At 48.2% G+C, this 25,433-nt stretch overlaps 1 protein-coding gene across 6 annotated transcripts in view; it reads left to right on the top strand.

Moving 5' to 3' along the window:
- The window catches only part of ZNF618 (zinc finger protein 618), a 182,964-nt gene that overhangs the window by 78,017 nt on the left and 79,514 nt on the right, over window positions 1-25,433 (top strand). For 5 of the 6 annotated variants that reach the window (XM_053204758.1, XM_053204757.1, XM_053204759.1 and 2 more), the window contains exon 2: window positions 21,854-21,897. In XM_053204758.1, coding sequence (XP_053060733.1) covers window positions 21,854-21,897 — 44 coding nt within the window. Of the gene's footprint in view, window positions 1-2,411; window positions 9,109-21,853; window positions 21,898-25,433 lie in introns of those variants that run through there. The other variant, XM_053204756.1, reaches the window with a different exon arrangement.

Raw genomic sequence — 25,433 nt, 5'->3', positions numbered from 1 at the left:
AGCCGTGCGAGGGAGTTGGCGCAGGAGGCAATTCCCCGGCCTCTGACGCAGTTCAGGCCTTGTCTCTACCTGGGAAGAAAGTCACATGACGCATCTCTTCTGTGATTATCCCGACTTTTTATTTTATCTGCCCTCCCCCTCAAATCTTCCATTAAACCCCCGTAGATCCTGCTTCAAACAGGCAATTAGACTAACAACGTAATTATATCCCTCAATGCTAATTGTAACTGGTTTAGGGGAAAAACAAAGAGAAAGAGGCTTCAAAAATCTCTGGAAACGAAAAGCGGCTTTTTACAGTTTCCAGGTATTTCTTGTCCCTGAGGGCCCGGGTGGCTGGCGGGCTGGCGTCAGCATCCGCGTGGCTTTGCCGTTGACCGAGACCGCCCGTCGGACAGACGCGGGCCCGTCTCCGCTCCCCTGAGCACGTGCTTGTGGCCCTCCCGTTCCTGTGCCGTGGCTCCTTGTCCCTCTGTGCTGCTTCTGGGCCTCATTTCTCTGACTCCGTGTCTCAACCTGGTAGAGCCGCTGAGAGAAGAGGGAACAGGCGAGGAGGTCGAAAGCGTTAGAGGAAGTGATGTGGCTTCTGGTCCGTGTGATTCTCCCTCGGGGGTGGGGGGTGCTGGGGAAGGCTGGGCAGAGCCGGACCTGGTCCCGGGGTTCGAGGGTGTTTTGCGACAAGGGTGCTGCAGGGAGACATCTCCTGCCACCCTGCCTGTTCTCAGTGTTTTCTAAGTCTCTTCTCTGGGCCAGGCCCTGTGCTTGGTGAACAGGTCTCCGTCCCTGCCTCGGGGCCACCCACGGCCTGGGGAAGGAGACAGGCAGGTAATTGAACAGTGGGGCCATTGGGCAGCGGGGGACCTCAGAGGGGATCCGACTCTGCCTTGGGTAGCTGGGTGGAGCTGGGAGGTGGAGGAGGGCGGCTGGGGATGTCAGGAAGTTTCCTGGGTGCAAGTGATTCTAAGATGGGCCCCAGCAGATGGGGAGGAGAGTGAACAGGCAGTGAGCAAGGGAGCCCTGGTGTGGCCGGAGCAGTAGGTAACGGGAGCTGAGAAGGAGCATGGTTTTTACCTTTGCAGGAGGAGGGGAGTCAGTGAAGGGTCAAAAGAGGGGAATGATAGGGTCAGACTTGAATCCTAGAAAGACCAAATAGGCTATGGGTGGGGGTTCTTTGGTCCGAGGGCCTCGAATAGAGGCTGGATGGAGGTCTGTTTGGAGGCTTTTCAGGAGTGCTGACTGCCTGAGGATCTGCCTGTCAAGATACAGATGGACTAGCTGTGTGACTTCAAGGTGGTCACTTGACTTCTCTGAGCCCCCTTTCCTTACCAGAGTAAAGTGTGGATGGTCATAGTTATATTCCACGTTGTAGGGGGCATATCAGAAACAAAATGTGTAAAGGTCTGGCCCAGTGCCCGACATAGAACAGACATCAAAACAGTACTTTTGAATAGGGAACATGAACCTGGATGGCCGGGCACCCTTTTTCCAAAACAGACAGTACCTTCTCCTGTCAACTCTAGCAAGTCACCGAGGAGGGGACCTCCGGAGGTCCTGCGTTGATGGACTTCTCTTGGGAATCCCAGCAATAGGAGGTGGCTTTTCAGTTATATGACTTTTTCCATCTTTGGAGTTGGGTCCCAGGCTCCGGCTTCACGCCTCAGAACAAGCGTGGATCTGTGCCATTTTCTTTTTCTCAGAAACAGGGTTTCCCAGTTTGCTGATCGAATCTGCTGACAACGTTTCCTTTAGGGTAATTGTAACTCACGATGCCACTTCGAAGCCTGGAGGCTTTCTCATCTTTTAGACCTCCAGGAGCTTGGAACCTGACTTCCTTCTTAATTTTTTTTTTCGTTTTTTTCCCCCAATTTTATTGGGAAACCGTTGACACACATCACTGTATAGTTTACGGCATACAGCGTGATGGTGTGATTTACATACATTGTGAAATGATTACCACAATAGGTTCAAGCCAACATCCATCTTCTCACATAGATACAATAAAGAGAAAAAGAAAAAAAGGAAAATAACTTTTTTTCTTGTGATGAGAACTCTTAGGATTTATTGTCTTCATTTTCCTATATACCATATAGCAGTGTCAGCCATAGTCCTCATGTTGTATATTACGTCCCTAGTATTTATTTGTCTTACTAGTGCAAGTTTGTACCTTTTGACCCTCTTCCTCCAGTTCTTTCTCCCCCTCCCCTCCAGAGCTCTGGTAACCAAAAGTCTGATCTCTTTTTCTGAGTTTGGTTGGTTCTTCCTCCCTCCCTTCCTCCCTTCCTTCCCTCCCTTCCTCCCCTTCCTCCCTTCCTTCCCTTCGTCCCTTCCTTCCCTTCCTCTCTCCCTTCCCTTCCTCTCTTCCTTCCCTTCCTCCCTCTCTCCTTCCTTCTTTCCCTCCCTCCCTCCTTTTCTTTCTTTCAGATTCTACATATAAATGAAACCATACAGTATTTGTCTTTCTCTAACTTATTTTGCTTAGCTTAATACCCTCAAGGTCTATCTGTGTTGTCATGAATGGTAGGATTTCTTTTTTTTTTTTTTAATGGCCAAATAATATTCGCTTGTACGTATATGCTGCAGCTTCTTTATCCATTCGTCCATCAGTGGACACTTAGGTTGTTTCCATGTCTTGGCTGTTGTAAATAATGCTACAGTGAACATGGGGTGCCGATAACTTTTCGAGTTAGAGTTTTCATTTCCTTTGGATATATTGCCCAAAGTGAAATTGCTGGTCATATGGTGGTTCTATTTTTAATTTTTTGAGGAACTTCCATATTGCTTTCCTTAGGGGTTGTACCAATTTACATCCCCACCGACAGTGCACAGGGGTTCCATTTTCTCTACACCCTTGCCAGCATGTGTTATCTCTTGTCTTTTTCGATGGTGGACATTTGGACAGATGTGAGGTGATATCCCATTGTGGTTTTAATGTGCGTTTCCCTGATGACTAGTGATGTTGAGCATCTTTTCATGGACCTGTTGGCCTTTTGTATATCTAGAGAAATGTCTCTTAGGTCCTTTGCCCATTTTTAAATTGGATTATTATTATTATTTTTTTTGCTGTTGAATTATAGGAGTTCTTTATATGTCTTGGATATTAACCCCTTATCAGACGTATGTTTTGCAGATATTTTTTTCCCATTCTGTAGGTTGTCTTTTCACTTTGTTGGTGTTGTTTTTTTTTTTTTCTGTTTTGAAGGTTTTTAGTTTGATGTCATCCCACTTGTTTGTTTTTGATTTTGTTGCTTGTGCTTTATGTATCCTCACTAAAAAATCATTACCAACACCCGTGTCAAGGAGCTTTATTCCTATCCTATGTATGTTTTCTCCTAGAAGATTCATGGTTTTAAGTCTTGCTTTTAAGTCTAATCCATTTTGAGTCAATTTTTGTGGTTGGTATAAGATACAGGTCTGGTTTCCTTGTTTTATGTATGAATATCCACTTTTCTTAGCACCATTTATTGAAAATACTGTCTTTTTTTCTATTCTTCAGTATTCTTGGTTCTCTGGTCAAATACTAGTTGAGTGTACATCCTTGGGTTTATTTCTAGGCTCTTGATTCTGTTCCATTGGCCTATTCGTCTGTTTTTATGCTGGTGCCACACTGTTTTGATGACTATAGCTTTATAATACAGCTCGAAAACAGGAAGTTGGTGGCTCCTGCTTTGTTCTTGTTTCTCAGGATTTCTTTGGCTATTTGGGGTCTTTTGTGGTTCCGTGGAAAATTTGGGAGTGTTTTTACTACTTCTATTAAAAATGTCATTAGAATCTTGATAGGGATTGCGTTGAATCTGTGGAATGTTTTTGGTAGTAAAGTGGGTGTTTTAACATCAATTCTTTCGCATCAACAAACACAGGATACCTTTCCATTTATTTGTGTCTCCTTGGATTTCTTTCGTCAATGTCTTGTCATTTTTCAGAATGGAGGTTTTTCACTGCCTGAGTTCAATTTATTCCTTAGCATAAATTTTATTTTATGCCATAGTTAATACTTACTCCTAAGTGCTTTATTGTTTTTGATGCTATTATAAATGGGATTGATTTCTTCCTTTTTTAGAAAATTTGTTGTGAGTTTACCGAAATGCTTCTGAGTTCTGTCTGTTAATTTTGTATCCTGGAACTTTACTGAATTCAGATCTAGTAGTGTTTTGGTGGAGTCTTTAGCTTTTCTATATGTAAACTCATGTCATGTGCAAATGGAGACTGTTTGATTTTGATTTTCTCCTATCCGGTGCTGATAGACTTTCTTCCAGTAAATGTTTTCAAGCTTTTGTGGCACTCGGTTTGGGCCATGCAGTGCCAGGTGTTCTGGGCCTGGGTTTGCCATCAGTTATACGGATGGGGCGTTTTCATTAAAATTTCCATTAACTGTTTTTTTTTTTTTTCTTCATTTTAAGCCGGTGAGCAATTTATAGATTCATTAACTTTTTACTACACTTGTGAAGCCAGGAAGAGGGGAATAAAGGAAATGAAATATTTGGTCCTCAACGTTTCACTAAAAGATGGTGGCCCTTAAATACGGAGGACAAAAAAAGCTAGGTAATTAAGGCCAGTCTGAAGAAGTGTTAGGAAGTGCTGTATCTTCCAGAAGGATCCAGAACTGGAATCTCCTGGTGGGGAGGAACACCTCTTTCAGCCCTCCCACCCCCACCCCCAGTAGCTCATCCATCTTTTCCTTATAACTGCTGATTATTTTTTCACCAGGTGGCTGTTCACCCTCTTATGGCATGCCTCCCCATGGGAGCCCACCACTTCTGGGCAAACTCTGGCTGTGAACATACTTCCTATATGGTGGTGTGGTCTGACTCCTTACAGCTCTCTCATTTTATTTCCTTTTGGCAGAGTTAGGTGCGGCAGGATGGCTGAGTGTGTGGGCTTTGGGGCTACAAAAGCTTGATTTCAAATACCGGCCCTGTTGCTTAAACGAGCTGTGTGATTTTGGTCAAGTCACTTCCCCTCTCTGGGCCTCAGTGTCTTGATGTATAAAATCGCAGTAGTATCAGGAACTCTCTGGGAAAGACCCAGAAAAATGGCAACAGTATTCTTCACTGCACAGTTAAGTGGTGAGGAGAAAACAGGTTGGTTTACTAATGATCCGTGGCCTACACGCACATTTCAGACCGTGCCATGCAGTGGGACTGCTCCTCTGAACATTCTCACTTGGATCCCTTCCCTAGCCTAGCAAATCACTGCCCTTCTCAGGGCTTCAGTTTCCCCAGCTGTAAAGTAGATGAATAATTCCCAGTTAATGAGGATGTTGGAGGAGTTCAAACATACTTAACAAGCCTTTTAGAGTGGCTGGCACATAATAGTATCTCAGTACACAGCAGCAGTCGTGGGGGTGTTGTGGTTGCAGCTCTGTACAGTGTAAAAACCTCAGTCTCAGGGTCTGCTCTACGAAAGAGGCAGTAGGCTGAGCAGCTTCACGGGGAGCTTGGACTTCCCAGGGGATGGGTGTGTACCTGGGTTTAGCCACCATGTCTATGCAAGTGATCTCATCCTCGAGGACAGACTGTAAACGATGTCTTCGCAGAGTCACACATCTTCATTCTGGGGAAGGATAGCATCCCACCTTTTCCCAGTACCTTCCTTCATAGATGTGCGGCATGTGTCAAGTACGATGAGTTTTTCCTCAAAAGCAGTGATGATAGAAAGCTAAGCAGAAAGGAGGAAACCTTTTGGAGCCACGCGAAGCAGGTGCCTTGGGAAGTACCATATATGTATGTCATGTTAGCGTATGTGAAGTTATACAGAGAGTTTCGGTTCTATTCTTGGCATTTCGCTTCAGTACCTAAGTATCTTTCTTACAGCTCTCCATCGTTCATGAACATCTGTTCTGATGGCTTTGTAAATAGTTACCTTTTCACATTGTATGTATAGAGCGTTTCCCGGGTTTTATTATAAATAGTGCAGTGGACCTCTTTGGGCATGAATTCTCTTCCTTCTTTTGTATGATATTCATAGAATCTGTTCCCCAAAGCAGATTACTGGGTCAAAGGATATGAGAGTTGGCAACACAGTTAGACAAAGGCAGCAGCGGATGTGACAGCTGAGGGCACACGGCTGCTTTGGAGATTCTTGTAGAAGAACCCCATTTGGGAGAGTTGACATGCACAGTGCTGCCTTCGCATCTTCTGTCTTAGCCGAGGCTTGTAGCTGCTGCTTGTTTTGTTTGCCCAAAGACTCTGGGCCGAGTCATGAGCTGGAAGCTGGAATACTGATCTGTGTGTGCCTCGCCTAAAATACACATTCAGCCCCATGATTGTGAAACCCCACGCCGGACCCAACAAAGGAGTGATAAGACCAACACTCATGAAAGGGGCTTGTTGATTGTATTCAGACACATGTGACCTTGCACCTGTTCCTTCCACCCCGACCTTTCTTTTCCCTCCGTATATCAGGACTTACTTCTGGCTCAAAAGACTGTGCAGTGATGAGAAAGTACTGTGTGTTATGTACTGCAGATGTTCTCTATGAAGTCAGGAAGGGAGAGTCTAGCCTAATTCTGAATAAAATGGTGGTGGTTGTCTGGTATAGGGGAGGTCAGTGCTTTGGGTAGACTTCTGAGAATTGTGCGATATCTTTACATGTCTCCACTTAACTGATAAGTCATTTGACTTTCTAGAATTTCTCTGTTTTAACTAAATATAGGCATTTTCCATATTCCATTTTCCATATATCCATATTTGGCTGTGAGGTTTGCTAACTGTTGGTACTCTGGTGCATCGACTTTTTGAGATGACTTTTGTGGTGATGGAGAAATGACAGTGACCATGAAGGCAGTGGCAGCTGTTACTTACAGAGCATTTACTGTGCCAGGCACTGTTCTAAGTGCCTTACATTTATTACCTCTTTTTACCACTTCATGATTTCATTAAATCAATTCATTTCAGGAAAGAGAAGCCAGACATGGAATCTTGGAAAGGGAGATAAGAGCCAGGAGGGGGAAGAAACTTACTATTTGTCTTAGAAGAAGTCACGGGGTTGACTTCTGACCCTGCCAGCAACTACTGACTTTGGGCAAAGTCCCTTCACCTCTGCCCCCTCTCCTCTGAAATGGAAATCATGACTCCTGCATTGTAAAGAATTAAATGAAGTAATGGATGTAAAAATCCTGTTGATCACTAAACAGATGTGAGGCATTGATAGGATGTGTTATTCCTACCTCACCCCAGACTCAGGCTTCTGGGAACCTGAGCCATTTTCCCCATTAAGGATGCTGCATAGATGTTTTCTCTGTGCTGGGCCGTGTGCTGGGCGCTAGGGAATCCAGAGGCATGGCTCCTACCCGAAGAAGATGTATGCTCCAGCCTGGAAGACAGGTCATAAAAAGATGACTGAGTGTACCAGCTGGTTGATCAATACCATTTGAATGGCCCAGGCAATAAGTGCTTTAAGAAAACAGGGGAGGGAGATTAGTCCTGTGGCTTGGGGGAGGCGGGAATGGAGCCATCAATGAAAGGGAAGGGCCCTTTCTTCCTTTGCAGAATGTACTTTGAAAGCAAGCCTTTGGCCACAGCCAGGACAAAGAGGTTCGTAAGGCTGAGTCTGTGCCCTGTGGAACAGGGGCACTCCTGTCTTTCGTGATATGGTTAAGAAAGCAACACCATGAAGTTCCAGTGTGGATTTCGAATAGAGGCCCTGAAGGTGGAAAGTTCTGGTGCCCTAGGAGCATTTGCATCTCAGCCCTCCAGCTGGCCTCAGACTTCGGTACCACAGAGCCTCCACTCCTGACCCCCGTGAGCATTGTTCCAGATCTGGTCAGGAGATGCTTCTGGAGTGTCTCCTGGTTGCTTGGGTCTTCTGAGTGATGGGTTGGGAAAAACTAGCCTTCACATCATAAATTTGCTGTCCATCGTAGATCCTGAGCAAAGACTGGAAGTAAAAATATGCCGGAAGGCCACCCAAACATCCCACGCGTTGGGAGTCTGGGACTGGGTGGCTGGACGTCCATTTCTCAGACTTTCAGGGTCCCTTCAGGTCTGAGTTGTGACTCTGCTGCCTAGTGCAGAAGATGACACAACTCAAGGGAAGACAGTCCTTGCCCTGAGGAAGTTACAGTCCATATGGGAAGCTAGACGCAGGGACAGACCCCTTGCTGAGCTGTGTGTCCTCCACGAGCATCCTGATCTGAGCTGCTCAGCTGTTGGGTTGACCCGGACTCCATCCTTTCCTTGCCCCTGCTGTGCTCTGAATTATAAGGAGCTGCATTTCCCAGGTGCCCTCGCCCTCCAGACCTCAAGTAGTTGAGCCAGAATGATGCCCAGCAAGGAGATTGGAAGGTGGGAAGAAGGGCCAAGCCCAGGCTGTTTCTCCCCACTCGCTCTTGCCTCTTGCAGTGCCTTCTGTGTAGCTACCTCTGGGATCCACTCCCATTGGGCGGCCCTTGCTGAACAGCCCCGACTTCTGTAACACCATCTCTTCCCTTTCTCTCTCCATGCTACTCCTTGGTTGCCTTCCTGTCCCCTGTTTGACTTTTCAGCCCATTCATCACCTGTGTCAAATCTCTATATTAAATTGTCTCCATTTTAAATACCTAGATGGCCTTCTCTTTTTCTGGGTCAGACCCTGTAGGACCTACCTTACCACCCAGATCAGGTCCCTTAGAGTATTTGACTGTTTCCACTCTGAATAATCCCATGGAAGCCATTGTAAGATCATGGCTGTGCTGATGAATTTAGGGGACCAGATTTCTTTTCCCCTTGCAAAGAAAACAGAATTATAGAATAATTTCAGAATAATCTGGCTGTGTAGATTTCTCAGTAGGCACCCACTGGGATGTGAGGAATTACAATCTTTCTTTTCTTCATGGGCCTTTCATTTGGTCGGAAAATGCATGAGCTCCTTCCTTTCCAACTATGTGAGGGACTATTTGGATTTTTGAAAAATTCATGCAGTCATTCTCCCCCTCCCCCTATTTGCCTGGGCTGTTGATCTTGTGATATATTTATAGAGATTGTGGTTGGCTGACCAGGAGTTATTTTGCAATAGGAATTTGTAAGATTTCTACTTCGAGCATGTGTTCCAGACTTCTCTTTCTTTAAAAAGAGAAAAGTCTTTCTTGGAGCATCCACTTTGCCCTCCTATAATTATTTTTGTTTCACAACCAAAGTAAGTTCAGTGTTTTATGCAGTTTTTTCTTTTTCTTTCTCTCCCTTTCCTCCCTTCCTTCCTTCCTTCCTTCCTTCCTTCCTTCCTTCCTTCCTTTCTTTCTTTCTTTCTTTCTTTCTTTCTTTCTTTCTTTCTTTCTTTCTTTTTCTTTCCTTCCTTCCTTCCTTCCTTCCTTCCTTCCTTCCTTCCTTCCTTCCTTCCTTCCTTCCTTCCTTCTTAGTTTCTTGTGTGTATTTCTTTTGTTTCTGGTCTTCTGTCTTCTTTGGTATCCCTTTACGCTGAATTTTAAGAGGCCACAGCTCCTCCTTCATATAGGGATTGTTTTGCAAATGGGAACGTGGTACCCGATAAAGGGTGCTTTGGGGGCTAGGAGACCCCAGCTTCTCTCTAAAGGGAGGGTGTTGGAATAGTTTAGGGGGGGCAAGCTAGTTACCATCCCCAGCTTTACCATGCTCACTGCAGACATCCGTAATCAGTCACAGTACTCTTTTCACCTGAGCTCTGATGTGGCCCCAGAATCCACCTCAACGCGTTGCCCCCCAGGGGCCACTACTAACTGAATAGAATTGGCACTGAAAATACAGCCTGTTTGCCATTCTTGGACTAGATGATTCCCTAGACCCCATTCATCACCATGGTTCTCTGATTATTGGCAATAAGGTTCCTTTATGTTTTAAACCAACTGCTTGACCTTTATTAAGCCCCTTCTGTATGCAGCATAGCCCCGGGAGCTGTGGAGCCACAGAGGAGCCTTGAAAAGCTAGCCTTGTGGAAATTTTGCCTTGTGGAAATTTTGGTTGGGAACAAAGCTGCAGAGAGTGGTGATGTTTCCCAGGTGTGTGCTCAGGCAGGTTGTCCCTGTGGCCAAGGATGGCTTCGTGGGGCAGGGCCTGGGACCCAGCTGGTCAGTGGACTGCAGTCTGTGTGGTGAGACAGCATGAGCAAAGACAGAAACACCAGAATCAGCAAGTTTCAGAAGTAGGAGGGTCCTCAGAACCCATCTGGTCAAAATTCTCCAATTTATAGGTAGGGAAACTAAGGCTCAGAGGAAAACAGGACTTGCCCACATTTTAATAAATGATAATTTGATACCTAAAGTTCAATAAATGCTAAGTCATTTTAATTATAAACATTTATATATCGTTTACTATCTACCAGGCATTGTTTTGGGAGCTTTGTAAATGTTAACTGGTTTAGTCCAAAGTATCCTCGTGTGGTGAGTAGTATCATGATCCCCATTTGGCAGATGAAGAAACTGAGTCTCATTCAGAGGGTTAAGTGACTTCCTCCCTGTCACGTGGTTTGTAAGTGGTGGAGTCGGGACTTGAACCCAGGCCATCCGGCTCCAGATTCTATGCAGGGAGGCACTGTGCCAAGTAAATTCTGCTGAAGGGATCAGAATATGTTTGGGTTTCTTTGTTTCTTGAATGTATTAATTTTACTCACCACCATCAGGGTAATCATAATGACATCATCCAGATCTGTGGCTCAGGTAGCCTTGTTAACACTAGCTGAGAATTTTACAGACTTTATACCTTTTTATCCACCCAGCAGTTGTGTTTCATGGGGATTTTTTCCCTCTGTTTTACATTGGGGGAAACCGAGGCTGTGAGGTGAGGTTTCTTGAGCCCGGTCACGGAGCTACATCCTGGCAGGATTTGAACGTAGGCTGCCTTCCTCCAGATGTGAGAGCTGGAAGGCTTCTGCGAGGCCATCAGTCCAGCAGCCTCCCTGGACAGGTGGACAGAGGGAGGAGGGCAGAATTTGCCCATGCCAGCATTCAGGGGGAGGGGTCTCCTGGTGTGGGGATGCTGCTATTCTGGGCATGTCAGTGTCACCGTGGCCCTGTCACAGGAGGCCCAAGCCCTTTACTTTGGTCCTCCTTGAAGAGGTTTGAGAATAGCCTTTTCCTTTACTGACTTACTTAAAAATACCTAAGGAGGCGACTTTGAAAAACCCTGTCCCCCAATTCTGGGTTCAATAATTGGAGCTTGCAGTTCTCTCTAGTTATAATAGTTTTTTTTTCCTCTCTTGAAGCAAAAAAGTCTTTCTTTTTTCTTTTTTTTTAACTGCCCCCCCCCCCCCCCCCGCACCACTTCCTGCTGATCTGAAGCGAATATTTATCACATATTTAATGAGTAATCTGAGTCTTGGCTTGGTGAGGCTGTACCAGGACATGGTTTATGGCTGATCTGGTTTTAACTCGCTCCAGGCGGTTTTCCCTGGAGTTTTCTGTAAAATCATAAACCTGGAGAGAGAATTTTTGTGGAATCCAGTCACATGACTCACTCTTTTGTAAATTGAGAGATTAACTGTGTGACTGTAAAGAACTGAGACGCATTTCTTTTTTGAAAAGAAAACAAACAGAGCAGCATTTATGCACCCAGAGGAGCGTGTCCACTCTTAAAGACGGGGAAGTCACTCGCCAAGGTCACCCCGCCGGGCCTTGGAGTCAGCATGGCATAGAGTTTGAGAACACGGACTTGGAATCAGAGCATCTGGGTTGGGGCCTGGCCGAGCGTCTTTCAACTGGTCCCTGCACCCTGCAAGCCTCTGGGACCTGACCTGGCCCACGGGACTGGGGACTGTCCCTACCACCCAGGGTGGTTGTGGAGATTACTCAAGACGGTATACCCCGTGCCTGAGCCCAGGGCTGGAATACAGGAGGTGCTCAATAGACGCTGGCTGCTCCGGGATCACTAGTATTGTCCCTGTTGGAGGCCCTTTATGCTGGATTAATAGTACAAGCTGGCGCTATGTGGCTGTGAAGGCCCTCCCCTAAGCATGTGACTGATTAGCTCACTTAGTCCTTAGAATGGCCCATGAGCTGGGCACCAGCATCACACCCATTTTACGGAGGAGGGAACTGAGGCACTGAGAGGTCAAGTCACTGAGAGGCGAGGGTCCCGCTAGCAAGTGGCAGGGCTTGTGTCCCACCTGACTCCCAGTGACCGCCACCACCGCTGCTGATGTTTTGCTTCACAATTTAGTCTTGGAGCTTTTGAAGGCTTTTTTTGACTGCTGGTCCTGGGGGGAGAGACCAGGCCTCATCTGGCCTTGGCTGAGGCCTCAGCTGACCCTCTCTCGATGCTGGCATCAGCCCCCTGTCGGGTCTTAATGCCTCCATGTTGCCTGCTCCAGCTGCCTTCTGCAGACACAACTCTGACCATGTTTCTCCCTGCCTAAAGCTCTTTGTGTTGGGTGAGAGGTGGAAGGGAACTCCCCATAGTTTCTCTGTAACTTTCCTGTAAATACAGGGTTATTTAAAATTTTTTTTTAATGTTTATTTGTTTTTGAGAGAGAGAGAGACAGACAGAGTGTGAGCGGGCGAGGGGCAGAGAGAGAGGGAGACACAGAATCGGAAGCAGGCTCCAGGCTCCGAGCTGTCAGCACAGAGCCTGACGCGGAGCTTGAACTCACAAACTGCGAGGTCATGACCTGAGCCGAAGTCGGACACTTAACCGACTGAACCACCCAGGCACCCCTACAGGGTTATTTTAATATAAAAAAATTAAAAAAATATAAAAAATACAAGAATATATAAAATTATTTTTAAAAAAACCCTATAACCTTGCTGGACCTGACCCCAGGAACAGCTTCACCTTTTTTGATGTGGCCTTAGAACTTGTGATCTGCCCCCGCTGGACGAATAGAATTTGCATACATTAAACAACCAGGAATTCTCATGGATCCTTTAGATCCACGTGTGGATTGTGGGCTCTAGCTGTGCTGGCACCAGTGCCCTGGGATGAGACCGAGTCTTGGGGTCCGGCATGAGTCCCGCATGACCGCCTGGGGGAGGCTGCGGCCTGTCCTGTCTGACGTCAGGACACCGCCCTCCTTCTAAGGTCCTTGGGTCAGGCCCCACTTCTGTCTCTCCCGGGTGCCCAGATCTGTGCACAGAGATCAGGTCCTCTGCACACAGTTGAAGACAGACCAGGGTTCCTGAATGGCTGCCTTTATTTGTATGTTTTTAAACCTGCCATTTATTGAGTGACTGCTGTGTGCCAGCTCTGCCCCACATGCTCTCCACACACTGTCTTAGGTGATCCTTGGCGCTCCCAGCAATCCTTTGACCCAGAGCTTTCTCTCCGCCACTGCTGTCCCCAGCTGTTGCCATCTCTTCCCTGGAAGATGACAGTGGCCTCCATGCTGGGCTCCCTGCTTCCATCCTGCAGCCAGTGGTTGCTTTTGGAGGTGCATGAACCTTCAGGAAAGCCCGTGAGCCTTGGAGTGAAGCCCAAACCCCTGTGCCTGGTCTGCATGTGCTCAGTAATCACCAGCTGTTGATGGTATGACGGGGACAGTAATGATGAGATGGTGGCAGTGATGATGACAATGTCAGCATTAGGGTCTTCTGGTCCATCTGCCTACACCTGGCAGTGACTGTGAAAGGAACAAAACTGTACTGGTTCCATTCCTAGGAAATCTGATTTATTTCTTGACCACATGACTTCAGACAACAAGGGCTTGGGGAGGGGCAGAAGGGCATTGTAACGAAGAGGAATAAAGACATTGGTCATTTCTCTTTGTTCTCCCTGGTGGTTGGAAACTTGGCCAGTTGATGACATATCTGGGCCTCCCTTGGCCTCTGGGCTCCGGACCGGGGTCTAATCAGGAGTTCCCTATGTGAACCTGGGCATGTCAGTGGGCTGGTCCCTTTGTCCAGGGGTAAGGCCTTCAGAGAAGGCTGTGGCCCTGCAGGCCTCAGTGACCCAGGCTTCCCTGCTGGGCAACATGGGGCCCTTCTCTTTGCCCTCTGGCACTCAGCTTGTGTTAGCTTCATTTGCATCTAGACTGTACATTCTCCCTATTGAGCCAGGGCTCTGTGTGCCCTGTTCCAGCCTCCCTCCCTCGGGGAAGCTCTTCCGACCCTGCAGTCTCCTTGGATCCTGTTGTCAAAGATGCTTGGGGAACCTAGGCCTTTCTCTTGAGAGCACATATCTCGGTTGGGAATTATAAGTTGATAGTGTGAAATAATTAAGCAATCACTGCCCCATCTCCCTGACTGTTCTTGTGGCTGTTGTGTCCCCAGTAACAACCCTGGTATCCTGCACACACAAGCACTTAATAGCTCGTATCGGGATGAATGATGAGGAATGAGGTCTGATTCGGCATCAGTTTCCCACGGCCTTTCTCAGAATCACGTTTGCTGTGCATTCTATGAATACCCATTGAAAGATGCACTTCTTTGAACTCAGAGCCTTCTCCGGCAGCCAACTCCCACCCCTCCAGCTCGGATCCCTGAGTGGTCTGTGGCTTTGAGTGACCATGTTCAGGTAGAAAGCAAATACAGAATTAAAAACCAGGCATCACGTGCTAGAAGTGTATCACTGAACGTGATGTCAGAAACAGGGTCTAATTAGGGAATTTAGAATATATTTCGTTTCCTGGGAGCGCTATCCTCTTTGTAACATGCAAAGCTGTTGTTTGGTGTTGGCACAGTCACCCTTCATAGATGTTTTTCAAGAATGAAAAAGCAGGGGTGGCCTTTGCTTGAGTTGGGGCCTGATGGCTCAGGAGGTGAATAGTTGATCTACGTTGTTTTGGGCCAGGTTTGCCTTGTTGCTTCTAGACCTGAAGGGCCAAGTGTGTAGAGGAAATGGCCATTGACTGGGGTGAGAAGATGTGTGAGCCCTGGCCAAGTCAGGGACCTGCTGTGTGGCCTTGGGCAAGTCACTTGGCCCCTCTGGGTCGTTGGCTAATTCTTGGGCCAAGGGGGATAGTTAAACTGCAGCGTCTCCTGAGCAGGGTTTGGGGGAGGATTTGGTGTCATGTGACGATCCGTGTCAGGCGTGTGACTCATCTTCTCATGTACCGGAGAGACGATTCCTGTTTTCTTGGTGTGGAGGCCCAAGATTTTTGTGTCTTCCCTGACTCTTACTTTCTGTCACAGCCTAGATCCAGTTCGTCAGGAGGTCCTGCTGGTTCTACCTTCCAGTATATTCAGAACCCACTTCCTTACCCCCTTGCTGCCACTCCCCTGGTCCCAGCCACACCATCTTTTACCTGGCCTCCTGCCTCCTTCGACCTTTGCCCCTGGTCCATTCTCAGCTTAGCAGACAGAAGGATCTTGTAAAAATGGAAGTCAAATGATGTCACTTTGCCAAAACCTTCCGGTGGCACTCTAGGGTAAAAGCCAGAGGCCTTCAGTGGCCGCCAAGACCCCACATGGACCAGCCTCCCGTACCTCTCCTCCTCTAGTCCTTGCTCATGGCACCCTTGCTGTTCCTGGAGCACACCAGGCACACTCCTGCCCTTGGGTCTTTGCACTGGTCATTCCCTTTGCCCCAGATACCAACTCCCTTACCTTCCATTGTTTGCCTAATGACACCTGCTCTTCTCACCTTACTTAAAACTGCAGCCTGTGGCCCCTCCCTTGGCCCAGCATTCTGACTGCCCTTCCCCTTCTCTGTTTTCCCCTCATGGAACTAAGTCCTTTCGAGCATATGATATATTTTACTAATTGATTACACCTAATGCTTCTGTCTCCTCCGAGTTGAATGTAATCCCCGTGAGGGCAGGGATATACCCCAACTGACTAGAACAATGTCTGGTGTATATAGAAGGAGCTCATTAAATACTCGCAGGGTAAACAAATGACTTTCTCCTGATTTGAGTCTTGTGCCTCAGTGGGACAGACAAGAAATTCCAAGTTAAATTTTGGGGATCCACGGCTGCTGGAAAGGAAAGAGGTGTGTAAGTGAGGCTCAAGTTGTTTGGAACCCACTTGTCCTCCTGTCCTCCGGAATGTTAGGAGATGTAGAATGATCCTCTAGGCAGGGTCTGCTTCTCACTCATAAGTGCAGTGCCTCCTCCAGGCTTCCAGGTCGAGTGCACTTGGCTTCTCTCAGTGCTGAGGCTGAACGTCTTCCTATAGGGTCAGTTGTACCTGTTAGTAATATAAAACAGTATTTTTATATTCAAACATATGCACATGTGAAGTACACAGGCTTATTTTGAATAGGAGTAATGTGCATTTGATACTTGTGAATATAACATTCATGTGAATTAAGAGAGACGATGAGACTTGAAAGGCATTTGGGCATGTGGGGAACTTCTTTTGTCTCCTGAGTTCACATTCACTTTTCCCTTCCAAGGGAGGAGAAAGCCAAGAAGTAGTAAATGTTGGGTATTTGGAATTGTCCATCAGTGGATTTGAGTTTGTCCACCCAAAGCTGAACACAGTAGGCTTTCAAGGAATATCTGTTGAATGAATAAAGGAGTGAGTGATTATTTAAGATCAGTTGTTATACTTCACCCCTAGTTGCCAATGCAGATCATTTATTCATCTAAGCAACTTCATTGTCATTGTTTCCCGAGAAATAACCTAATGGATTCAACCATATTTGCTGAATGTTTGCCATGTGTCAGGTCCCAAGCTGGGTGCTGGAGTCATGGCCACGTGTGGGATATGGTCTTTGTCCAGAAGGAGCGCCCAGCCTGGGGGACACTGGTGCTCCAGGAACTGTGGCTCCCATCCCATAGAGTTGGTAAGAAGTGCTGGTGATGGAGTGTTAGCAGTGTTGGGGGAACAGTGAATAGGGACACGTCACTGGCGGGGGAGATGGGGGGAGTCACTGATGTCTCCCAAGAGGAAGCAGTTTTTGCATTGCAGTAGGGGAGGGAGAAGGCAAGATCCTAATTATACCACCATGGGAATGTGCTGTATCGGGTCTGTCTTGGGCTTAACTGGCTGAGGCACCATTTTGGAGATGCCCTCTCCAAGATGGCGGCCCTCCTCCATCCTCTCAGGGCTCAGGGGACCATGAGCACCCACATTCGCAGTGGTACCTCAGCCTTGCTGAGCCTCTGGCTTGGTTCTCTTATCGCAGAAAGGCATTTCATTCTTCGAGATCAGGCAGCCAGGACCCAAGGAGCTGTTTTCCTCCATTGTGCAAGCATGACAAATCATTAATTTTTGATTGATTTGCTTAGAATTATGGGCGCCCCAGCATTCTTTCCGCCGCTGAACAGCTGTATAACAAATGAATATATCAGTGTGCACAAAAGATTGGAGATCTAAGAGAAGCAATTACGTTGGCCACCCTCCCCCACCCTCACCCCTTCCCGGGCAATGAAGGGAGGAAATTTTTACCAGAAATTCCTCAAGTGGCTTTAAAAAAAAAAAAATGCCTTTTTATAATTGAATTAAATCTTTATCTCTTTATCTTTTGCAGCAGATTTCCAAACACATACCAGTTCCCCATGTGCTTGGGTTCTATCCATCCAGGAGGAATCTTTAATAATGAAATTTCAACTCGTGAATTAAAACCAAAATGAAAAAAAGAAAAAGAAAAAAAAAAGGAGCAAATTCTACCCCTCCTTTTTGCCTTTTTTTTTTTTTGGGGGGGGGGGTGCTGCTATTCCTTTAAGATTTTGGAACCGTACCAGTGCACTAAATGTGACCTCCATAACTTTTAAATTAAGAATTTATGCTGGCTTGAAATTTATGAAATATTTCAGCATGAAAGAAAGCCTTTTTCCCTCAGGAAAATTGAGCAATAAATCACAGCACTGTGGATTTACTGCCCTAGAGCCAGCGAGAGATAGGATTTTTTTTTTTTTTTTTGCTTCATTCTGAAAAAAAAAATGTAATCATATAAGACAGCTTAGCTGCTATCCTCCTACTCTCTAGAATTTTTAATTTCAGCTGTTTCTGCTTGGATTTATTTCCAATATTCCTGCTCGGCTTTTCAATTTCCTCAGTTATTAAATTTTAATTCAGTGCATTAGCATTTAAATTAAAAAAGGGTTTATTTTATCGAAATCGTTGGCCAGCCCCCATCCCGTAGCACACGAATTGCCTGTTTCTGCCATTTGCACAAAATGTGAAATGCAGCTAATGTCCTACAACTTACATTTGCACAAATTCAGAAATAAAATTTCTGGGTTTGGAATAATATTTTCTTTCCAAGAAAATCCTTAATAAGAGAATGGAAAAGAACAACTTAACATTCATTTGGGAGGGAACAGGAGGGTCGAATGAAACCGAAAATAGCTTTGCCCGGGTCCTAAGGAGAAACCGGTGTAAAAGGAATGGATGGGGTGGGCAGAGGGGGCCAGGTGCCCTTGTGGAGAGCTGGGGGGTGTGTGGATGCCTGTACCCCCACCTTGTAAGCGTGAGGAGGAGGGTCTCTCATGCGCCCACTGTGCCCCGCCCCATTTCACTTGCCATAGAGGGGCTTGGTTAAGATTGGATCAGCTCCATACAGAGAAACAGAGATGAAGGGAGGAGGAGACCTGATTTAACTCTCATGCCTCTCGTCCCGTTTCTACCAATGAGAACCTCAGGTCCATGGAAAAGGAAGGAGCCTGCCCAAGGTGGGAGCCAGACAGAGCCAGACAGAAGCTGCATCTATAGGAGCACATGGTCCATTGGCAGCTGGATTTCCATTGCTCAAGCGGGTACTACAGATACCTGGCCTGTGTTTAGTACCTAGTACTTAACAAGTACTAAGTACTTACTACTCAGTGTATTTGGTATCGTTTTGACCAGCCCTTCAGAGGAAGCCTCAGAGCTGTGGGGTCTGGTGGATGCTAATGAGATGCTGGCTTGTAGCATGGGATTTGGATCACTCCCTGAGACAGGCCGGGTAGACCCCTGGAGCAGAGCAGGTCGGCCCTGCCCCTCGCTCATCTGCCGTGCAATCAGTACTTAGTCCGTGCTAGGTACTTTTACACGCGTTACCTTATTTATCAGAAGTCTCGCCAGTCCTAGGAGATAGTCCTGGGGGTGGCATATTGCCATTTTGCACCTGAGGAAACTGAGGCCTTGAGGGTGCAGGTGACTTACCAAGAATCATACAGCCCGGAAATGGCAAAAGCGGGGCTCCAAACTCAAGACCGTCTATTGACGCCAGACCCCGTGCCATTCACCTTCAATGCAAATTGAGAAGCAGGTCAGATTACCCTGGGTAAAAGTGAGTTAGTTGGTGGTTTAGGTTGAATCTTAGGAAATGGCTGGTATTAGACCATTTGGAAAATGACTGTCAGAGGTTCAGAGGTTCAGCTTAATTCAAGCAGTAGGTAGTTGTGAGGATGCAGGCAGAGCTCGCCTGGCATCTCACAGATCTCTCCGCCTGAAGGTCGGCGCCCTCAGCACTGTGGGCTCCCGCTGGGGCTGGGAGGGCCCCTCACGGCTGGTCTGGACTCAGCCAGGCCCAAGTGCCATGATTGACGGGAGCTGTGATACGAACACATGCTTTCTCGGACATCTCTGCCTTGCGCCTGTCGTCCACCAGTGCGCCCACCCGCATCAGCTCCGGTAAGCGGCCATGTCACATCTGCCCAGGTGGCCCTCGGCCCTCCAGCGGCTGCGTTTCCTCTGCCGCACCGCCCAAGTTTCTGTGCAGGGATTTGTTTGGACCACTGAACATTTTTGGCATTTTGTCTTTGTTTTCTAAAAATTGGTGGAAAACAAAACTGAGAGTTGCTGTTGGTGGCAAAAGCACAAGTATCACAAACATTAAAAGGGAAACGTAGGTGGAGATGATAAGGTGTGCCAGAGACAGAATCTTTTCTCCTACCTGGTGTCATGTTCACTGTCCTCATGTGATCAACCCTGGGTGAAACGGGGAAGGAAAAGGACCAAAAAAAAAAAAAAAAAAAAAAAGGCAACATGAAAATATGTATGAAATGCTAGAAATACATGGCCCAGAGTTGAGTCTGAAAGATGAGAGATCATTTGGGATTTTATAATGTTTTAAAGCTCTCTGGGGCAGAATTTCCACCCTTTACCACTTCTGCCTCTTAGGATATGAAGATTAAAACAAGTTCTTCCCATTCACTTTCCATAGAAGTTTTGGGGAATGCAAGATGTCGGAGAGAGGCTGTAATTGATCCCATTCTTTTGCTCCCAGTGAAATAATATGCAAACCATTTTCCGCTTTCTTGTTTCTTCCACTGAAGTAATACACCAGCATCCCATTAATTTCTCCCTCCCAGGCCTCACGTTTCTACCTCCTTACTTGTCCTTCATCGTTGCATTTCCCCGGTCGGGGCAGTGGGGGCTGTGTGGGTTTCCTTCATTTCCCGATTGGCTCTTCTTCTGAGTGTTGGCGGGAGATAAAATATTCCAGAGCTGAGCGAAGAGGGCACCGGAGTGACCCAGACCTAGGCTTGTAGCTGTGGGATGTTGGATAAATGACTTACATTCTTGGACTCTTGTTGCCTCACTTGTAAAATGGGGATGTTGTGTATGTATGTTGGGGGACCGACCCATCAGGAGGACTAAATAAGAAGCATTAAACGTTGCCTCACTTGTAAAATGGGGATATTGTGTATGTATGTTGGGGGACCCATCAGGAGGACTGAATAAGAGGCATTAAATGTGCGGACACTGGCGCCTGATGGGAAGTTAGCTGGGGGAGGGAGTCTGGACACCCCTGGGGGCCAGGCAGGAGGGCCGAGCGTAAGGCAAGACGGAGCAGCGGGCACTGTGGAAAACCAGGTATGGCAGCCCTAGCTGGCTGTGGTCATGTGGGCCTGAGTGCTGCTTTCACATGCTGAAATCCGGCCTTCTTTGGGTGAAATCCTTGGTGTTTTGACATATTGACCGCATTGAAGTCCACCATCTGGTTTTGCCAGTTTGCAACTTCTTAGTAAGCGCGCTCATCCAAAGGTGGCTGCAGTTGTCTTTCTTTTAGGTCCACAATCCTGAAATTCAAAAACCTTGAAAGCAGAAAGATGTTTTGTAATCGGTGAGGTGGCACAAGTTGGCCTGAAGGGAGAAGAGACTCATTGCGTCTTCACGGAGCCTCTGTAGGGCTGACCGCATACGTTTCACTCTGGAAGTATCACTGTGTGCTTGAGTCGGGGTCCGGGGGTGGGGTGTCTCCCCAGACCCTGCCAGGGTGTTTCAAAATACAGAACACATGCGCTACATTACCTTCCGAAACTTGGAAGGATTCTGAATTTGGAAACACATGTGTGCCAGAGTTTTGAACCTGCATTATTCTAAGTGTGATTGCTATTATTGTAAATGCTTTGACAAAGCCAGGAAAATGCATCTTCGACCAGTGCGCCCTTTCCATATCTGCAGCCTACTTCAGCTTCTGCATAGAGGTCCCCCCAATACCAGCCTAGTGGTCAGGAACCCCAGGTATTGGTCATTCAGTCCTCATGAGACTTTAGGCAGCTCCCTCCTGGCTCAGGCCCTGGGTCTCTCCATCTGAACCAGAACTTTATGATTTCTGAAATTTTCATTCGGTCAGCCTTATCTCCCTGTCCACCCCTACCCCACCCCCACCCCCAAATAAAAAGAGATTAAGAACCAGTACTCTCTTGTCTCTCCCTGCTAGGAGGGTTGGGGGACAGAATATTTTAACATAATAGGATTTTCCCCCTCCGGTTGGTAGGAATAAATCTGCGGCTACTGTTTTATTGGAAATCCCAGATGAAAATAAAAATGGTGCAATTCAATCTCAGATTTAGCTGGTTACTTACTTTTCACTGAGTCCCCAGGGCCCTGTGGTTGCTGGGTTTGTGTTGGCAATGGGTGCTCCTCTGGATTTAAAGGGCCAAGCAAATTCCGGGGGTGGGGGCGGGGGTTGGGGTGGGTGGTCTGACTCCCTCTTACCACTAGGGGCAGATTTTCCCCACCTGGAAGAATGGAGCAGGGGTTTGTGCTAGCTCTCCCTTCCGTCTGGGGGCGGGTGTCGAGGGGGAGCTTGGTGGGGCATCAGTGGGTAGGGTCTGTGGTTTCCCCCATGGCTGATGGAGGTGTTTTGGGTTTCTTTTGCAGGCTGACGGAGCCAGTGCAGCTGGAAGGAAAAGCACGGCGAGCAGGTACACTCCCCGTGCCCATGGCAGTCCCCTTCCCTGCCCCCCCTCCCCGTTTCACAGCTGACAGCCACCTCTCTCTGGTCCTTTCCTTCCCCTGAAAGGGGGTGGGTGGTCCAGGCCAGCTCCCTTTGCTGAGAAGTATCCATACTTCCCCGGAGGATGTGCGGTCGTGGTTAGCCCCCGGTACCCTCTCTGAGCAGCCACAAATGGACCAAGGATGACTGGGTTCTGAACTGGCCTTTGGGCGCTCGAGCTGGGGGGAATTATGGTGAAGCACGAGACTGGGCAGAGGACCGGGCTCGAATCCCATCTCGGCTGCCGTGCAGTGACCTCCAGAGCAGCCTGCCCATCCCATCCTAGTCTGGAACTCGTGGCCCAGCTTGAGTCCTGTGCTCGTCTCCCTGAACCTCACCGCCCCCCCCCCCCCACAGCAGGGGGAGGGGATACTCTGCATAGCCAGACCAGGGCTGTGTCCTCACCCTGGGAGCTGGCAGGAGTTTGGATGGGGGGGAGGGGTCCCTCAAGGAAAGCTGGGCGGTCATTCCCGAAGAAGGCGGGAAGAGATGCAGGATAGGCCCACGCTGCAGATGTCTGCCTCTGGTGGTGGCACAGGCAGGCACTTGGTGCATGTCAGCGCTGTTTCTGCTGTCGCCGTGTTCCCTCAGGGAGGGCGGAGCTGGAATGGCCAAATGACCTTTACGGGGGCCACTGGAGATAGGAGGAAGGCAAGGGACCAACGAGAGTTGGCTCTCCAAGCCACACACACCAGATCTGGACCGGGCTCTAGGATTACCTACTGGAGTTGGGGTCAGAGTATGAACGCCAGGCAGAGGAACTTTCCCTTTAGTCCACAACTGGTTCTTTAGAACGTTAAGAGATTTTTGTAGAAAAGAGAGGGTCTGTGGCCAAGTGAGTGTGAAGGACAGCGGGTTCAACAGAGGCAACAGATTTCTTTGCTGTGGGTCCTTTTCAGTCTCTCACCTGCTCATGTGTGCGCCTGACAACATCTGGGATGAGAATTCCGTATTTCTCCAAGTTGTTTAACTGTGGAACCCTTTTATTGAAAGTTTGGCTGTGGAGCAAGTGTTCCTTGGAACGCGCTTCGGGAAACGACGGGGAGCCATTGCTCTTTGAGAAAGAGTCACATGCTTGGCTCTGTGGTTTGGGAAGATCACCCCAGCAACCGTGTGCAGGGTGGATTGGAGGCGGCTAGAATGGAGGCAGAGATACCGGGCCGGAGGTCACCGTGACCCACACCACCCAGCACGGCCCGGCTCCCAGCCGCTCCCCCTTGCTCCCCCTGACCTCCTCTCAGTTTATCTACCCCCCTAAACCAGGGGTCGACCAGCTTTACCTGTAAAGGGCCAGATAGTAAATATTTTTACAGTTTGAAGACCATAGGTCTCTCTGGCAACTTCTCTGTCCCATCAGTGCCTGTGAAAGCACCATAGGTGATCCATAAATACCCAGTCTGTGGTTTGCCAACCCCTGGCCTCAGCTGACTCTTGCCTGAGAGCCTTTCCAGCTGCTGTTCCCTTTGGCTGGAATGTACTTTTCTCTGATCTTCCTTCACGTCTTGACTCCATCCTCCCCTGGGAGAAACCTTCCCTGCACCTCTCCTTCAAGGGCCTGTGGCCTGTGTCCCTCATAGGCTGTTCATGCTCTGTATTTATCCCACGTATTTGTGTAATTTTCTCTGCCTCTCCCCTTAGGGTACCAGATCCATAGGCAGAAACCCCTAGCAGGCGCTCAGTGTTTGGGGGACGGATGTCCTGAATGAGATGGGAGATGTGGGGATGATGTGGGGGTGGGGGGTAGACCACCAGGCTCAGGCCTGTGAACGCTGGCAGTGACACCTGTGGCCGGCAGCTGCCCAGCGCCTTGTGTTTGGCTGCTGGGCCCCTGGTCGTGGGATTTCGTGTAAGAGCAGTACATGGGGCGGCGGCAGTCCCTAGACTGGGGGTGCCTGGAAGTGCTTCCTGGATTGGATTGTCACGACTGGAAGGGGCCTCGGAGCTTGTCCAGTCCCACCCTCTCCCTGGACACTTGGGGAGGGACGGCCCTGCTCGGGGTCTTGTGATGAATAAGTGATGTCAGGCCTCGAACCTGCTAAAGCAGGGTGCTTATCCCCACTCAACAGTGCTGTGCTGGAGTGAGGGTCTGGCCAGCCTCTCCCACTGACCCCCATGTTTGTTGAGCAGCTGTTCTGCTAGGCCCAGTGCCGTGTGTCAGAACTCAGACGGATTCGATGCTAAAGTAGTCATCCAGCAGACTCTTGAGTGTGGACAGAGGACGAGCCTCCATCTGTTTCTCAGGACTTTCATGCAGGTGTAGTTCTTGCCGTCACTTTCCGATGCGTGAGTTTCTCCCACACCAGGTCAGAAGGCCGCAGGCAGGTTTCCCCATAGCAGCAATGGCTGCCTGAAGTTCTGAATTGAGTCTTACCAGCCTCAGGCTGCCGTCAGAGGGAGAAGAGGTGCCTGGCCTGGTCAGGGGAAGGGGGGATGGCACGTGTACCATCAGTTTGCCCGGCCTCAGTAGCCTGGGCTTGCACATACTCTGTGACAGAGCGCTATCCCCACAGTGCCAGAACATGCACCAGGAAGGGCCAGCTCAAGTCTTAGGGTCATGTGTGACTTAAAGAAGAAATTTCTAGTGGTGACAACTAGCATTCATTCAGCACTTCCGTGTCAGGCTCTGAGCTAAGTGATTCACATATATTAGATTATTGTTAACTGATGTAATCTTTATAATAGCCCTGTGAAGGAGGTACTCTTATTATTTCCACTTTACAGAAGAGGAAACTGAGGCATGGAGTGCTTAACGGGCCTCAGGCTGACCAGACCAGTTGGAAGCGAGCAGTAGAGCCGGGATGCCCACCCAGGTCTCACTTCTCTGATAGGTACACTTAACCACTGTTCCCTCCCACTTCTGAGGATGAAGTGGTCAGATGTTAGAGGAGCCTGTTAGGGGCTGGGGGCTGTGCCATCGGCTGTGCCATCGGCTAGGTGCTTGTCAAGAAGCCAGGGACTTTGAAGGAGCTCAACCAGTGAGTTTATATTGATTCTATAATTAAAGCTAATAGAGCATCTTTGAGAGACCCAAACAGTACTGTTGTATAGTGACCCAGCATTCAGTCTGAGAAGCGAATTATGCGTTAAATATCAGGAGAATATTAATGCAGGCCATAGCTGAGGCCACTTGCGAATTTGACCCTGGCCTTGCGTTAGATCGGCCACGTGGGGTTTAGACACCTCGGCACTTTGCAGAGCATTAGACACATTTAGTCCCTGTTTCAGATGGAGAAACAAAGGCCCGAGGCTCCCTGAAGTCAGAGTTAGGCTATGCCACCCTGGCCAGGAATGACCTAGAAGGAGCCCCGGCCCTCTGACACGGGCCTCCTCCCCCAGCTCCCGGCCGGGTCCCGGCGCACTCGGTTATTATGCCAAGGTCTGCTTTCTTCCCAGCGCCTGTCTTTTGGCCCAGAATGCCTAATTTTGTTACTTCTCCAGAGGGCCTCTGGCTAAACCCCAAAACCA

The sequence above is a fragment of the Acinonyx jubatus genome, chromosome D4 (genome assembly GCF_027475565.1).
Source record: "Acinonyx jubatus isolate Ajub_Pintada_27869175 chromosome D4, VMU_Ajub_asm_v1.0, whole genome shotgun sequence".
Lineage (NCBI taxonomy): Eukaryota > Metazoa > Chordata > Mammalia > Carnivora > Felidae > Acinonyx > Acinonyx jubatus.
Note: the sequence above shows the minus strand (reverse complement) of the source record. Positions and strands in the feature narration are given on the sequence as shown.